At 40.5% G+C, this 15,488-nt stretch overlaps 1 protein-coding gene across 2 annotated transcripts; it reads right to left on the reverse strand.

The window, feature by feature from the left end:
• Nucleotides 1–114: 114 nt before the first annotated feature.
• On the reverse strand, nt 115–12,364 carry UEVLD (UEV and lactate/malate dehyrogenase domains). Of its 2 annotated transcripts, XM_035539375.2 has the most exons (12): nt 12,240–12,363; nt 11,002–11,086; nt 10,375–10,437; nt 9,281–9,444; nt 8,127–8,262; nt 6,653–6,777; nt 5,946–6,051; nt 4,643–4,813; nt 3,513–3,686; nt 2,883–2,967; nt 2,115–2,238; nt 115–878 (listed from the first exon to the last, which is right to left on the reverse strand). In XM_035539375.2, exons 1-12 carry the CDS (start codon nt 12,279–12,281, stop codon nt 714–716), a joined length of 1,440 nt encoding a protein of 479 aa, XP_035395268.1. In that variant the 5' UTR covers nt 12,282–12,363; the 3' UTR covers nt 115–713. The 2 variants fall into 2 exon arrangements, with proteins under 2 accessions (XP_035395268.1, XP_035395269.1); XM_035539376.2 differs by lacking the exon at nt 4,643–4,813 and having other exon boundaries at nt 12,240–12,364.
• Nucleotides 12,365–15,488: the final 3,124 nt, after the last annotated feature.

A 15,488-nucleotide genomic window follows, 5' to 3' on the forward strand; every position in this document is an offset into this window, starting at 1 on the left:
GGTGCCCCGGCTGCCCCGGAGGGGCGCCCCTCGGTGCCCTGAGCGCCCTCACAAAATGTACCAGTCACGGCCAGAAAGCCTCAGGCATCATTAAACGTACAACAGAAATCCATATGTAATTCTTCAGCGTACTATTAAATCAGGCTTTTATCCCCCTTCTTCATAACCCACAAGGACGGAGTCCATTGACATTAGACATTAAGTACAAAAGATCAAGCTCCCAAAGCACAGCCCCTGTTGCCCCTACGAGCTGCCTTACAACCAACCATGTGCTACAGAAGTCCCTCAGGCAGCACTTGGAATGAGGAGGAAGGATTCTCGTTGGAGTGTCCAAGGAGCTGGGTAAGCTCCTGTCCTAGACGGTGTCCTACTAAGGTGCGAAGTTAGGAATAGAACAAGAATCAGGCCATAATTAGCTGGGGAAAAAGGAAATACTACAGACAAATGTCACCTTAATTTACATAAAGCATTCTTGCACATTCATCTCTACATTTTGGTTACCCAAAGTGCACTTTTCAAGTCAGAAATTTGTACCGGGCAGTGCAGTGTTAAATAATGCAAACCAAATTCACATAAAGAAAGCACTGTGGTAGGCAAATTAAAAAAAAAAAAAAAAAATCTTGTCTTATATAGAAAACCGTATACACTGAGCAACCAGTTGTGCCCAGCAGATCTCCAGGTTCTGTGAGCAGACGCTGCGGCTTCCCTGGTGCTTACAGTTTGAGCTGCTGCTGAAGGTCATGAATTGATCCTGCACTGCTCTGCAGTTTCTCTTGCACTGATGGATCTTCTTCTAGTTTGACCATTTCAATCACTCCACTGGTTCCAAGAATACATGGAAGACTTAAAAATACCTCACTGTTTATATTGCAACATCCCTGAAACAACATGCAAAGAACACTGTCAGTTATTTATTTCTGCTGATCTTTATCTGAAGCACAGAACCACAAAGTAACTTGATAATGTTAATTAAGCAAGGATATTTCATCACATGGCATGATTTTGTATAGCTCGAATTCCACTTTTTAGACCCCGTGCAATGCTTTACTGTACAGAAACTGTCAGATATTACAGGGTGAATTTAAAAATATCTTGAATCATGCTACACTTGAAAGAGTTTCCCAATATAAATATATCAGACCTTTACGATGCAGGCCAAGCTGATACTACAAGATACAATTTAGCTGGGGAATTTCTTCGGGAAAACAAAAATCTCTCCTGGGAATATTTTTTGAGTATTGATCATGTATTCATTCTGTGAGAGACTTCACCAACGTTACATCATTGTAGCTCAAGTTTACACTATTGATTTTGTTTCTTTTTAGGATCTGTACATGAAATTTTACTTTCTGTAGTTACTCTAACTAGTAAGTTTAACTGTAGTTTAAGAGACTCCTCTGCTTTTGCATTTAGTTCATAAAGAATTAAAAACTTCACTTGAAAACACAATGATGAAATGAGCTGTATATCTGTACTTGATTACAGTGAGCAGCCTTTTGTGCTCAACTTCCCTGCACTGAGAACATGAACCATCCTTCCGAGTCCTGTAAGTAGAAGTGACCAATAAATGCTTCTACCTCTTTTTTACTCATTTGAAATGACTTAGAGCTTTAATGACGCCTCTTGGGTAAACTTCGCACAAAGTCTAGTCTACAATTTTAAGTTAAATGGAGTTTAATGATTTCCTCAATGTAAAGAATCAAGGAGTAAAAAAAACAGCTGTTTCAACGCTGGTCAAATAAAATAATGACAGAAAATTTACACTTTAGTAAATGATACTGAACTCTTTTGGTCCCCACAAAAATCTACATTCAACAATGAGCACTTAAATTGCGACATTTCTCTTCGTTTGCCAAATCCAGCTGTTCCTGGGGAGCTGGTCAGCAACCTTGACCACATTTTCCATCTAAACATTTGTATTTTGGGGTAAAACAATCCACTTTTAATATTGGTTTCAGGTTAACACAACAACTGGTTTATGCTTCGCTTGGACTAGAACTGAAGGTGGTTGTTGGAAGAAAGTCATGAAAACAGTGCTACTTCTGAACAGAGGCTATGCAGTATAAATAACATCATTACAGTGCCAACCAAAAGATATTAAATAACCCATTTACCTTTGCCAGGGTGGATACAGAATGAACCTTTCTTTTATCTTTCAGTATACTGTCAGTCAAATCAGCAACCGAGAGCCCAACAGACCAAGATCTCTGACCTTTTCCCTTTAGGATTTCCATAGCTCTACATAAACCACAAAAAGGGGAGAAAATGATGTTTAGATTTTCATTATTTAAATTATTACTTTTTTTGGTTCATATGTAAAACCCTACAGACATATAAGCGTATCATAAAAACATTACTCTTTTATTTGGGAAACAACAGAAGACAATAAAGACATTCCTTCAAGAAATTATTAATATATATTTTACCCACAGTAGTAACAATACCTTTTTCTGTCAAAGAGTGGATAAATAAATCAGGTAAATTGATCCAAACTTCTACTTCACTTTGAAGTAAACTGCTTCTGCACAAACTCTGAGAAAAGTATGCCAGAAAGCTTGCCCTTTTTTTTTTTTTTTTTTTTTAAACGGACATAATTGAACCGGCAGCTCTGATGTTCTCACGTATATTCTACAAAGCTTGTCTTGTCATTAGATACCATTGCAGACACAACATTATTAAAAACATCAGAAAATCAGCAGGTATATACTGTTACATAAAAATGAGTGACACACAGACCTACACATTCATAGAAACTCAGAAACTGTGTGGAAATTTTAGAGCAAACTTCCTCCTCTTCACGAAGAACAGAAGAAAAACAAAATCCCTGCAAACTTCAAGTATTTGAACATGAAGGAAAAACCTTAAGATTATAATGGCATTACCTGTTAGCCACTTTTTCCTTTGAATTATGAGCAGCCATTGTTTCAGTTTGATTTGCATGTGAGTTACAACTGGTCCATGACAGTACTAGATAGAAACAAACATAGCATTTAAATCTACATCTAAACGGTGACTAAAATAGGGACCAGACAGGGTGGGGAAAAGGGGAAAAAAAAAAAAAAGAAAAAGAAAGGTTCCAAACTTTCCTTCCCCGTAACAAGACAAATGTAGTTGATGACCCACTAAGGGTCTCTAGACAGATGAAATAAAACTCTGAAGTAGCACTTGACCAGAGACACTTGCTTAAAAATGAATTAATAGGCAAGAATTTTTACATTAGCAGTAGCCTGCTACACATTATACCACAATTCCTTCCTCTTTCAATCTAATCTACATCGTTACACCAATCAAAAAGCATTCCAGGTTGTATTTTCTTTTACTGTGACAAACGTAAAATACTTTTGCAAACACCCCAGGTCTGCAGACTTGGTCACAGACCAGAATCTTATTCTTTTGAACTACATTATGAAAATTTTACTACCCTGCTCACGACTACCTTCGATACTTTTCTCAATTAGTTAAGTACTGCCAGAACATTAAATACTCACAGTCATGACACCATATCACTTTACCTTTGTCTTCCCCTTGTTCACCAACAATCCAAGCATCTTTTCCCAGTGCCTGTGCTTGCAAAAGGTTTGCGAGTGTATACTGAAATCTCTCGGTATCCAGATTGCCACCTACTCCAATAACTCTACTTTTGGGAAATGCACTGAGCTTCCATGACACATACGTCATTACTTCAACTATATGTGAAAGAAAAATATGCTGACAATAAAGGATCAATCAAAACTCAGCCCAACTGCAAACTATTAGTCAGTTACAAAACTCAGGATGGACTTGTTTTCTTTAGAAAAGGCAAAAGCGCGCATGAACACTTCAGTAGTTCTGTTCAACCTAAACACCAGGTCAGATGGGGAGGAGGCAAAGAAGATTCACAGACCAAGTTAAGTTTTAAGAAAAGTCAAGGGAAACTTCAAAATGAGTCACTACGCTTCCCTATACCAAAGCCCTCATGTGCTTCTAAGTTTAATGCAGCCAGAGTTTCTTCCTCCCCATAAGGCAGGAAATCTTTTTTCCATTTCCACAGCTCTAAATGATAGGAAGGCCAAGAAGCACGTGATAAATAGAAAAATAGAAAAGGGCTAGCAATGTCTTCAGCCTGTTTGCAGGACAGACAAGGTCACACACACTTCTTGCCCTTCAAGTTGTGTTTTTGCTTTTCTTGTTTCACAATATTCCTTACCAAAGAGATTTGGATTTCCCCCCACAATACAGCTGCAATGTTCACTAGTGACACTACATTCCATCTATTAGTAGTCTGTGAATCTGATCACATGGCACACGACACACACACATCTATGCTTACTGCACAGGAGAAACGCACATATAAAACAGCTGACAAGACAGCAGCTAATGGATGCTAATCTTGTAGGTACAGCGACATTTAAGCTACATAGAGAAATATGCAGAAATACATACCTTTTAAACAAAACAAAGTACACTATTTTCTTTTACCTTGGTAACAGTTAAGAAAAACCCCCTCAAAGACAGTGTCCTGCTCAATGCTGAAAAGGAAAATATCTTTCAGAGTACCAAGAATTTCTGACTAAGTGGGTGCATTCTGCAGTAATGTACTTTTAAAACAGCTCAAACAGAAAGCCATTGCAGGGACAGAACATTAGGTGAAGTACCAACGCACCTGGATGGGAAGCAACAAGCAGAACAGAGTTCTGACTGTAGTGTGATACTGCTGGGATAATTCCCCTGAACAAGTCCACATTGCTCTGTATGACATCAAGGTAAGTCTGAGCACCGCCCAGAGAGTTAACCGTGAGCACCACAACTTTTGAATCAGCTGAAGCAGAAAAATCTGGAAACATAAACAAAATGTGTTTTAAAAATTTATGTTACTTTATCAAGTTTCAGCTGCAAACCAAAATGCTATCCTAAATGCTTAACTGCAGCATGCAGCTTAAGTTAGGGATTCTTCCCCTCATGTCTCACCCCCACCCCGCAACTGGAATGTGGGGCACTTCCACAGGACCTGTAAAACACAGCTCTCCCACAGAACCACTCTTCCTATTTCATAGTGGGCAACACGGAAGACAGACTGAAGTTTGCCCAAGGCTACAAAGCACAAACCAGACAACACATATACGGTTTTGATATATAAGCTTTCTAAACTTAATTTGCTTGGCAAGGGAAAAAAATCCACCCATGAAAAGGCTGCTTCATTTTTCTTCTGACTTGTAAAAGAAGGGCAGAGACTTTACTCCTTTATCCTTTATTTGTTCTTTTAGCTCAATGAAGGACGTGCGGACAGCCATAAGAAGAGTTCCAAAAGCCTACTTATGTTAGCCTACGATATTACCTGACTGTAATACCACTTCTGAAACCAGCTGTAGCCAAAGCAAAGGCCTAGAACACCTACAAAGCGTAAGCTTACTAAACGATGTAATACCAGCCTGCCCCAAACCTAGACATAAGCACACTAACTAACAGGTTACAGTACCGAAGCATTATGTAACACTGTGACACTACTAATAGCATCAGCAGCAACAACATACCAGCTTCCACTATCAGAGAGAAACATAAATATGTAACAGGCGCACAAAAGCACAAACAGAGATTTGTGGTACAGTTCAACAAGCAGGGCTCAGGAAAAAAAATGTGCTAGCAGCAAAATCTGCAAGGTAAGATCAAAGGATGTAGAACAGGCAATGTCAGGTGGAAACAGAATAATCAAGTAAGATGCTTGGTGAAACCAGAACACATCCCTGACCCCAGACAAAGATAAATCACCTCAGAAGCCTGATGTGAAAGCCTCCCCAGTTTTGTCTTGTGGAGGGTCCAAGGAACATAAAAACATCACAGGCAAGCAAGGAAAAATGAGGATGAAAGATGTTGCTCAATTCAGTTCCATCTTCTACCGTGGGAGAGCTATCGAGCTACATCACCTCAACCTCTGCAACTAAAGCCATTCCAGCAATGAGACCTAGTACCTTTGCTAATCTCCACATTTGGCAGAGCAAAGATCTCCAAGTCCATGGTTCCACCTTTTGCTGCACCTTCAGAAAGATCCAGAAGAACCATCTTGTCTGCAACACCCTAAATGAATAACGCAGTTCGACAATAAAACACAACTTGTTCTTGCCAGCGGTGGGAACAAAAACAGCTTTCTCCAATTCAAAACAGCATTTGTTGTACTGTGTATAAAATAAGCAATATGGGCAGACCTCACCAAAATTACTGACAAATCACAAGAAAAAGAGAATTAGTTTAATGAGTTGAATTGGAAAATAAGGCATTATGAAACAAATTAACAAAAACATCTCTAGAAAGTAATAAAGATTGTCTCTGAGCATATAGCTGCAATACAGTGCAGACCATCTATAAAACCTCTTTCCAGGTGACTAGGAGATCCCAATTCTAACAGGCCACAGCTTAGGCAACAACCTATTAACAAAGGATTTTCAAAGTAAGTGAATTCCTAATTCAACCCTTTGTATTTACAAAAGCTGACTGAGAAAACATAGCAGAAACTAATGCTTCTGTGCATCCATAAATTAACTGAAGGGAAGAGGCAAATGACATAAGCAGTGACACAACTATTGAAAATGCTGAGCTAGTTCTTAGTGCCCGACACACAGAACTAGGTTGGAAGCCTCTATATTAATCAGGTCTGTAGCTATTTACATTAATTACATACCTTTGCTGCAACCGCTAGCACACAGGCAATGCCAAGATCTCCAGCTCCAACCACAGTAATTTTGTTGAAACGCCCTTCATTTTTGTCTCCACCGGTTTTACTCTTTGATTTCGTGTCAGTTTCTCCTACAATTAAAAGGAAAACACAAACTGATGCGCTGGTCCATACTGCATCAATACAAGTATTGATGCTTCGTAAAGGATCACAGCTGGAGTTAAACCAACTTACATAAGCTTCTTCAAAATAATGGTCAAGTCTGACCATGGAAAATTCATCCCAACCCCAAAGGTGTAACGCACACATACTCCTCTCTCAATAGGAATGTTTTCTCACTAAATGGAATGTATGAGCATAATAATAAGCAGCAACTAGACACCAAGACCATAGAAACAATACTCCCTTTGCTACTGCTACAGGCATGAATATATACCAGAGTCAGAAAACCTGTAAAAGAGTTAAAATTTTGAAAAGACATCCAAAATCAAGTTTGATTAAAATACAACGACCTGAGGTCATTTAGCTAATGGTACTGGTAATGCAACAATTCCCATTCTGAGTATAACATACAGAGATTTGTAACAGAAACATTAAGATCAATTGATTGGAAACATGTATAGCATACACAAGTGTGCTCACAAACGTATCTGTGTATACAATTACCAGACGAAACAGCAGAAAAGGGTTCAAAGGGAAGGATTTGCACTAGTTGTCACAGATGATCATCTGTGATTTCATTAAAAGAAGAAAGGATTGACCTGAAGATTATGTGTCAAGATGAAGAACAGCATTGGAGCCATAGAATACCCAGATAAGTAAATCATGAGAACTGTGAAATTCAGGAATTTTGCCCAAGACTTACAATAGGTGAGATAAAACATTGAGGCAAAAGATGCCAAAGAGCATCCACTCCTGAAGGCTGTAAAAGACAAGACCAAAATCAGCTTGCCACCACTGAACGAGAAGAACCCAAGAGACACAGTATGGCCTAAACACCAGCACTCCTTGTCCTCAGTGCTGCACACCAGTTGCTGTGGGCTGACAGGTCTCAGGGCTTGCGACTGCTGATGTGAGAGCGCGAGCAAGTGAGATCTGAGGGAACGTATGACTGTGATGGGGTAAAATCAACTTGTTTATTCTAAAATCATGGTTTCTTTTCACAAGATTTCACAATGAATTTTCTTGCAGTAATTTCCTACAAATAAGTAGTGCTCAGTGTGCAGCACTTTTCAGTGGGCTTAAATGCAAAGAACCCAAACGAACTGCTTATTCGAGTAAAGAGAGTCTGAGCTCTCTATTCCAAAAGAGGCACTTAAGAGAAAACACCAAACACTGCGGACATGCAAGCACCAAAAATTCAGATGTTAACGTTATGCAAGCAACTTTGTGATATAAAGCAATAACAATAAATTAATAAGTACAATAACTAATAAGTACAATGTGTTAGAACATCACCAATATATGAAAATATCCACACCTTCAGTAATCTTTGCAATGTAGGAGAGAAGTTCTGATTGCCTGGCTGCATCAGAAGATGACAATGAATACAGAGGGAGCTCTTCCTCAAATTTTGCAATCATTTCCTTGATTAATCCAACAATAGTTGATTTAGGCTGAAATACAGGAATATGACAAAACAGCTGACTAGCTTTGTCACATACCAGTATCAACTGTAAACTGAAGCAGTTTCATAAAGAGTCATAGCTACACAAAATCTGATAAAATTATAAATATTGACACCCTTAACATGGAAAGATTTAAGGTAAAGAAAAGCATCACTTTTTAAGAAGATCCTTTTCAAACAGGAATGCGGCTTAAAAGGAATGTAACAAAAAGGAATTACAGAATTTAAATGACCAGTGCAACTAGTTTTTGAAAGCATCCATGGACATATGAAAGCCTTTGATCTAGCTACATCAAATAATATAAACAGGGCAAATCTTAGCTAGAGGAAAGACAGCTTCCTTCTTAGATGAGCTTAACTGAGCACAGCTTTGGTGGTTCAGTTCTTCTTTGGGCAAGAAGACAGTAGAAGTTTGAGCAATAGAAACAATTCCCATGGGAATTCCTCTATTAATCATGGAAAATATATCCTATCCTTTTTCGAAAACTAGCTTTCATTAAATCACTTTTGCTGGCCTGACAGTCATACTTAAGTAAGTTATTTAATGGTGCATAAAATTATTTAGCAACAGCACTGGCTTTTGAATCTCTGTTCTAATGATTCGCATAGTTCTATTGAAAAAGACATCCCCAAAACATCAGAACTTCCACTGAACGTTCCAGGGATACTCAATTTGTCTACTATTATTATTCATTATTCACTGCAACAAAGGGAAAAACATCAAAGAGTCAACACAGGCCTTACAATACTTTGTAACAAACTCAATCCCATTCTTATTCAGCCTAAAATAATTGTCTTTAGAATCAACTGCAATTTTCCTTATGATCACCTCATACTGGCTGAAAGCTGTAATTTCAAGAGGTGCTAACATTCTGCTTCTCTTTGCATAATCATTACACATTTAACAAACAACGCAGAAAACAAAAAGCCCCAAACCCTATCCACCTCCCTCCATATAACATCAGACACTATTCCCAGACACCTCCTTCCCCTGCTGCCCCTCTTACATGGCTCCAGTTTTGCAGGTAGGGCAAATAAATCCTGCCATGAGCATCAACATGCTTTCCCACTGAAATGCCCATGTTCGCAGTCGGCTTCAAGAAGCAAATGGGGGGAGCAAAGGGATGAGAATCCAAAATCCACAGACAAATAGGTATGTTATAGGAATTACCTGTTCAACACAAACCAAAAACCATTACTAACCTCTGCACTGAGAAGAAACAAAAAACAGGTATGTGTGCATGTGATTCACATTTCATAATAACAAAGAAAAAAAGCCAGACAAATCACTTTCTAGTTTTGCACTCAAAAGCATTTATGTTACTTAGGCCACTTTACAAAAGCAGACTTGTCTGGATCAACTTGACATGCCACTGATTGAGTCTTAATTAACGTTAGCTTTTTTCTTCTTGTTGTTTTTTTTTCCCTTGGGTATTCTCTGTCAGCCAATGTGTCCAGTTTTCTAGGCAAATAAATCTGTCACACTATATGATTTTTTATTTATTTAATTGACTTATCTCATGATGTCTTATTTCAACATCTATGTGTGCATGAAGATACTTGTTTATGGAGCAGAAGCAGCTTCTGCCAATTTAGGCAAAATCTTTTACAGCCACCTTTATCGAAGCTACAGTTCAGAAACCAACACCAGCAATACCAGGATCCCAAAGGCATGACCACAGACTTGTATTCATTCACATTCTTGGGTATTTGATCCTATAGTGTGTGTACATTAGCCCTGAGCACACCCAAAATGAGAAAGGGTACCTCATCTCGTATATGCATGCTAACACAACTTAATCTAATAATTTAGAGGCATGGTTTTCATGTTTGATTTTAACATTCCACTTCATTTACAACACATTTAGGAGCAAACTTAACTCCTTTTGGCTGCTGGAAATGAGTATCAGCACTCTCGGTTTTTTCCCCACTTCTCCCATCTGGCTGCCAGAGCAGAAAAGCCATCTTTACTACTTTAGCCTCACGTTTTTCTAAGATTCTCCATGACCAATCAGTATGGTATGTTGTTGGGAGGCCGTACCCAGCACATTTTACAATTAGATTCATAACTAGTAAGGAAATTACATTCAATTACTCTTACCATATTTCACTGGAACAGTACCACTGAAATTCAGGAGGTCTTTCTGGGATCCATCCTTGAAGGCTGAAGTTAAAAATCAAAATGATTATGGCAATCACATCCACAACTACAAACATATACTGCTATTTTTATTTTAGAAATCAAATACGTTGCTCTATTCACCAATGTTACAAAAGTGTCGTCTGCCGCGTCCCCCCCATCCTCCTTTGTGATAATTCCTTAATGGAATCTTAACGAAGACTGCGCTGGTAAAACTAAGGATATCACTAGTCTGAAAATCACTTCTCCTCTGAAATTCTGGTGTCATAAGAACATTCGGTCTTTCTGAAGGAACCTAGAAACTAGACTTCAAAAGCTAAAGACATAAAATTTCCTTAAATAGAATCACAGGATATGCGAAAATGCTGTTACACATAAAGAAATTTAAAAAATAAACCTTCTACAATTATTGACACATTAAAATTAGGTTTTTATACGCATGCTTTCTTCAGAAATAGTCACATAGCAAGAGGAATTTTGCTGCAAGTCAGAATAAAGGTAGGAATGCACCTGGAAGACATTCACATTATACACAATCTGAATCTATGGCAAGTAACAATCATTCAAAGTAACTGTATCACTTCTTACTGTATGTGTTCATGGAGAACGTGAAGTTAGGGTAGGTCTTGTTAACAGTCTTCAGTTCTTCTATGGTCAGGTCCCTGAACTTATACTGAAAAGCAGGGAGAGAAAAAAAAAATCTGAAAAAATTTTCCTTTCAAAGGCCATTTCTTTCATTACCAGAGACAGGGAGACGGAACCAAGAGAAAGTGGAAACACAAGAAGGGGCAGATAACAATTACTTGTAGCATTATAAATAGCTTTGGCATGAGATAAATGCTTTAAACAGCTGACACCAAAAAAAGCTTTGAAAGTATCACGGGTCTGCTGTTGCAACACTAGAACTCAATTTCTGACCTCATTCTGCGTATACCATTCCTCCCCCTTCTTGTCTGTGTAAGCAGAGACAGCCGCTACAGGGGGCTGAGCCAGTCCTGAGCACCCTACGAGGCTCACTGCGCTGTGATACTTGCCACAAAGCCTCAGCTAAAACCTACCTGCTCTTCAGTAAGACCCCCCACCAGAACCATAGCTAGAGCTGCTTACACAGCACCGTTATTTTCCCCCTTGCATGTGAAAACGCAAAGCTGCGGACAAGAAACGCCCTTTAGTCAGCTTCTTGCTGTTCGGTCTGATGGGACGCTGCAAAGCCAAGCGGCTGAAAAATCAAAGGTGCCCAAGCGAGGAGCAGCCACACAGCTTGAATGTAACACGTTGTTGTAAGCGTTGACACACCTGGCTGTGAACCAAAGCCATCCCTCCCCAGCTGACCCCATATTCATAATACAAAAGATATATTCCTATTAAATACGTTGTTTTCCTATTAAATACGTATTCCTATTAAATAGGTCGTAAAGTCCTTCTGAGGTCTATCAGATAGGGAATTTCTCATGTTGTGAGCCTGGCGTTAGGTATGCATAGCTCAGTTTCTCATGTGGAGATTAAAAAGTTTTTACCTCAGGGGGATGCTACGAAAACAAATCCCTGCCTGAAGAGCCCTGAGATAGCAGGCAGGGGCTATCAGACAAGCCCCCAGGACACTGACGGCCCTTTCCGAAGTCCTACTGCGCGCCCCCCACGCTTCGTCCCCAGCCCGACGAACAACCGAGCTACCTGCGGCACAGCCTTACGGCAGCCAGGTAAACAAACCCCGCTCCCCCGGCAGCGACCCCAGCCCTGCGGGGCCGGCCGAGCCCCGCCACCCCAGTCCCCTGTCACGCTGCCCTCCCGCCCCGCGTCTCCCTCGGAGCGGCGGCCCCGCGCACCCTGCCCAGCTGCTTCCTCAGCGCCTCCGCCGCGAACGCCATGGCGCCAGCTGCCGCCTCCCAGCCGCCCCAGCGCCGCCCGGCCCGGCCCGGCCCCGCGTGAGGGCAGGCGGCGGCCTCGCCTGAGGGCCGCTGCGGGGCGCCGCTGACTTCTTGAAGCTGAGTTGTGGCACCTCGCCGTGAATCACCACTGCTCAAGTACGTACTGACTTCTGGATTGCCTGTATGCATGCGTATCTCTCTCGCTAAATAATATTTTTGAAGCGTTACTGCTGCAGCACCCACCCAGTTGCTCCTAGATGCAGACCAGTAAGCGAGGGACGGGGAAGGGGGCGTAGGACACCACCTCGCAGCAGCCGAGTGTTGGTGTTTTCTTAGAGCAATTTTTGCCTTCCCAGACTGATTTTTACTTTTCACAGACAAATTGCTGTTTTTCCGGGTGGTAAGGAAGGTAAGTTTTGTGCTTATTAAGGGTATCTCAGCATGTCTAAGTTACCCAGCTGCACCTCAAGAGCAGACATCTTCTGTCTGGTTTTTCAGCACATTTCTTTCTCTGTCAATATTTTTCCCATTACAACTGGGCTGCCTTTTTGGCTGCTCCCGTCAGTGAAACACTGAGACATGTGACAAGTCATACCTGTAGGGTAGGATGTCTAACTCTTTGAAGAGGAGTTATGGTGAGGACTGCCTTTCCTCCTTCCTGGCAGTCTCCCTTTGGTCAGTCCTGCCCTTTCTTGAAGCCTGTATTTGTGCAGAAGCTGCCAACCTGCAGGAGAACGATTGAAGGGCAAAATGCACAAAATGGCAGCAGCAAGCAAATCCCCAAGCCCTACAAAAATGCTATGGTAAAGGGCCTCTATAAAAAGCGAGAGGTATCCTTGGCCACTTGGGTTTTGTGGCAGGAGGAATCGTGACCTGAGAACTCTGGACTGGGACGTATACAACAGCTACCTTTACTACAGCCTCCTACAGACTTGAAGGCTGTGTACTTTTTTGAAGGGTGGAATATGGTGAATCCCAAGATGAGCTGTTAGAATGATCTGCATGAACATTCTCCTAAACCCTTTTAAAAGACAGCTTGAAAATCACTGTTTGATTCACAAAGGTGCTAGCAGAGGCTAATGGTTAAGAATAAGATACTTGTAAATTTTTTATCTCAAAAATTTCATTTTTTAATTTCTCTATATTTCACAGTAAAGACAACCAGGCAAATCTGAAAGATATGTAGTATTAGACACTTGGTAACACTTTTTAAAATCTGTATGTGCAATATAGCCAAAATAATTGTAGAAACTGGAACAGTAACAATGTACTATTGGTAGTGACACACCACTGTCATCTCAAGGCTGAGTAGTATACCATTACCTTGAGGCTTACAGGTCATCATCCCTGACTAAGCATGCACCCAAACTACAGGGCCAGATTTCTTGATATTCACTGTTTGAACTCTTCTTTAAATTCAGAACAGTGCCTATGCCTTCTGACTCAAAATCTGCTCTAAACATTATACGCAAGGAATAACTCCATATTGAATTACTTATCCTACTGCCAGCTAATCTTGAGGTGATTAAATATCTTGCTAGCAAGCTGGTGTTCTGCCCACACAGATAATGGCCTTGCTACCCCACACACCACCCTCCAGCAGTTCCTCCCCCACATCATCTCACAGGTTGCCATTTCCAAAAGTGCTTCTTGACATATAGAGCAGAAAGTTGCCAAGAGAGGCAACTTAAGAAAAACACTTTTCCAAAAGATGGCAGAGTCTTATTATAAACACAACCTGATCTGATGAAAATTATAGTTTCATTTGAACCAGTAGTTATATCAGGTTGCACAGGTTAAAGACTTGATTCCTACCTTTTTATTATTGAAGTTCCCTTCTGTATTTCAGCTTTGAAAGCTAGCTCCTGACTTCCCTAACCCAGCACCTCCCACTGCATTAAGCAAAAAGAAAGCTAGCAGTATAATTGCCATTTCTAGAGATGTTTTCTGCAGGCTTTTGGCTTCATTGCTCTATGCGTACACACTCACTGCAGTCAGCCTAAGTACGACACAGGCCAGAAGTGCTGACGATAGTGAGGTTGAACATGGCTAGCTGGAGAGTTACCGATAGCTCCTAGAGCAGCAGGAGTGTTCTGTTAAATGCAGTTCTGAAGATAAACACATCTTGCCTTAGCCCCATCTTGAAGCCATCTGTGGGTGGTTTAAAGACAGTAAATGGTATCTGCCTGCCCAGCAGCTCATATGCAAGTCTCCACCACAGTGCTCTTACATTATCCAACACTATCTCTGCTCTAGAAAAGCTTTCACATGCACATTTACTTTAAAAGCAAATCATCTGGTAAAGCCAGCAGGACTGGTAATACTGTGCTCTTCTAAGCGTGCCCATAGCATTTTGCATATGTTACTACCAATCAAGCTTCAGAAATTTCCTTAAACTGGTATTTATTGAGCAGATACACAATATAACAAACTCTTAATAAATTTAGAGCTCCTATCTCCATAAAAGCTTGCCCTGTGCATTCAAAAACAGCGTTTTGCCAGCACTAAGGGTCCTCTTACTGAGATATTTTCTTTGAGACTTGATAGAAGACATGGTCAGTTACACAGAAAATAGTCTGTGGTTTTTCAGGTGCTGAGGGAGAGAGCAAAATAAAATGAGGCTCCTGGAACATGGAGCTAGTTCTACTGCATGTGACCTGTGAATTTTATTCAGTTTTACACAAGAGGAAAATAGCATCATCTTCTGTGTTCTAAAATGTCATACTTCAGACACTGGCCTTAATCTTCTGGTTGACCTTGGGCATTCTGTATCTCTGTGCTACCTATGAGCAAAGCCAAAGGAAGAGGTTCTCAGGAACCTTTCTCCAGTGGAGAAAATCATGCAATAACATGAGCAGTCCAAATTAAGAGTAATGGAACAGAAATTAAAAATTATAGAATCTACATGCCTTGTGCAAAATTTTCACTTCTGAAGTGTACTTCTGTGATCATCCCAGATACTGAATGTCTAGGAATAAATGAAGACTATGTGCACAAGTGACAGGGGAACGGTTTCCTCACAAAACCCATCAAACTGGTTTTAGCTCTGGACAGATCACAGGTCTCAGGAACAAAATTCCTGCACACTCCATAAAAATAAAGACCTGGATAGAGCAGCTTGCCTCCTGTTAGTGCCTCTCCTGTGCAAAAAGCAATTATAAGCAGAGTCCTTTATCAGTTTCAGAGCAGCCCGTCAACCAACTGGTG

The sequence above is a fragment of the Cygnus atratus genome, chromosome 5 (assembly GCF_013377495.2).
Source record: "Cygnus atratus isolate AKBS03 ecotype Queensland, Australia chromosome 5, CAtr_DNAZoo_HiC_assembly, whole genome shotgun sequence".
Classification (NCBI taxonomy): Eukaryota; Metazoa; Chordata; class Aves; order Anseriformes; family Anatidae; genus Cygnus; species Cygnus atratus.

Excerpts from the sequence above, each read along its gene's own strand:
- UEVLD (XM_035539375.2), bottom strand. The coding sequence starts at position 12,281 with ATGGCGTTCGCGGCGGAGGCGCTGAGGAAGCAGCTGGGCAGG. Across the intron at positions 4,814-5,945 it reads AAATGTGGAGATTAGCAAAG|ATTTTTCTGCTTCAGCTGAT; the intron begins GTACTAGGTCTC and ends TTATGTTTCCAG. Across the intron at positions 2,968-3,512 it reads TGAACAAGGGGAAGACAAAG|TACTGTCATGGACCAGTTGT; the intron begins GTAAAGTGATAT and ends GTTTCTATCTAG.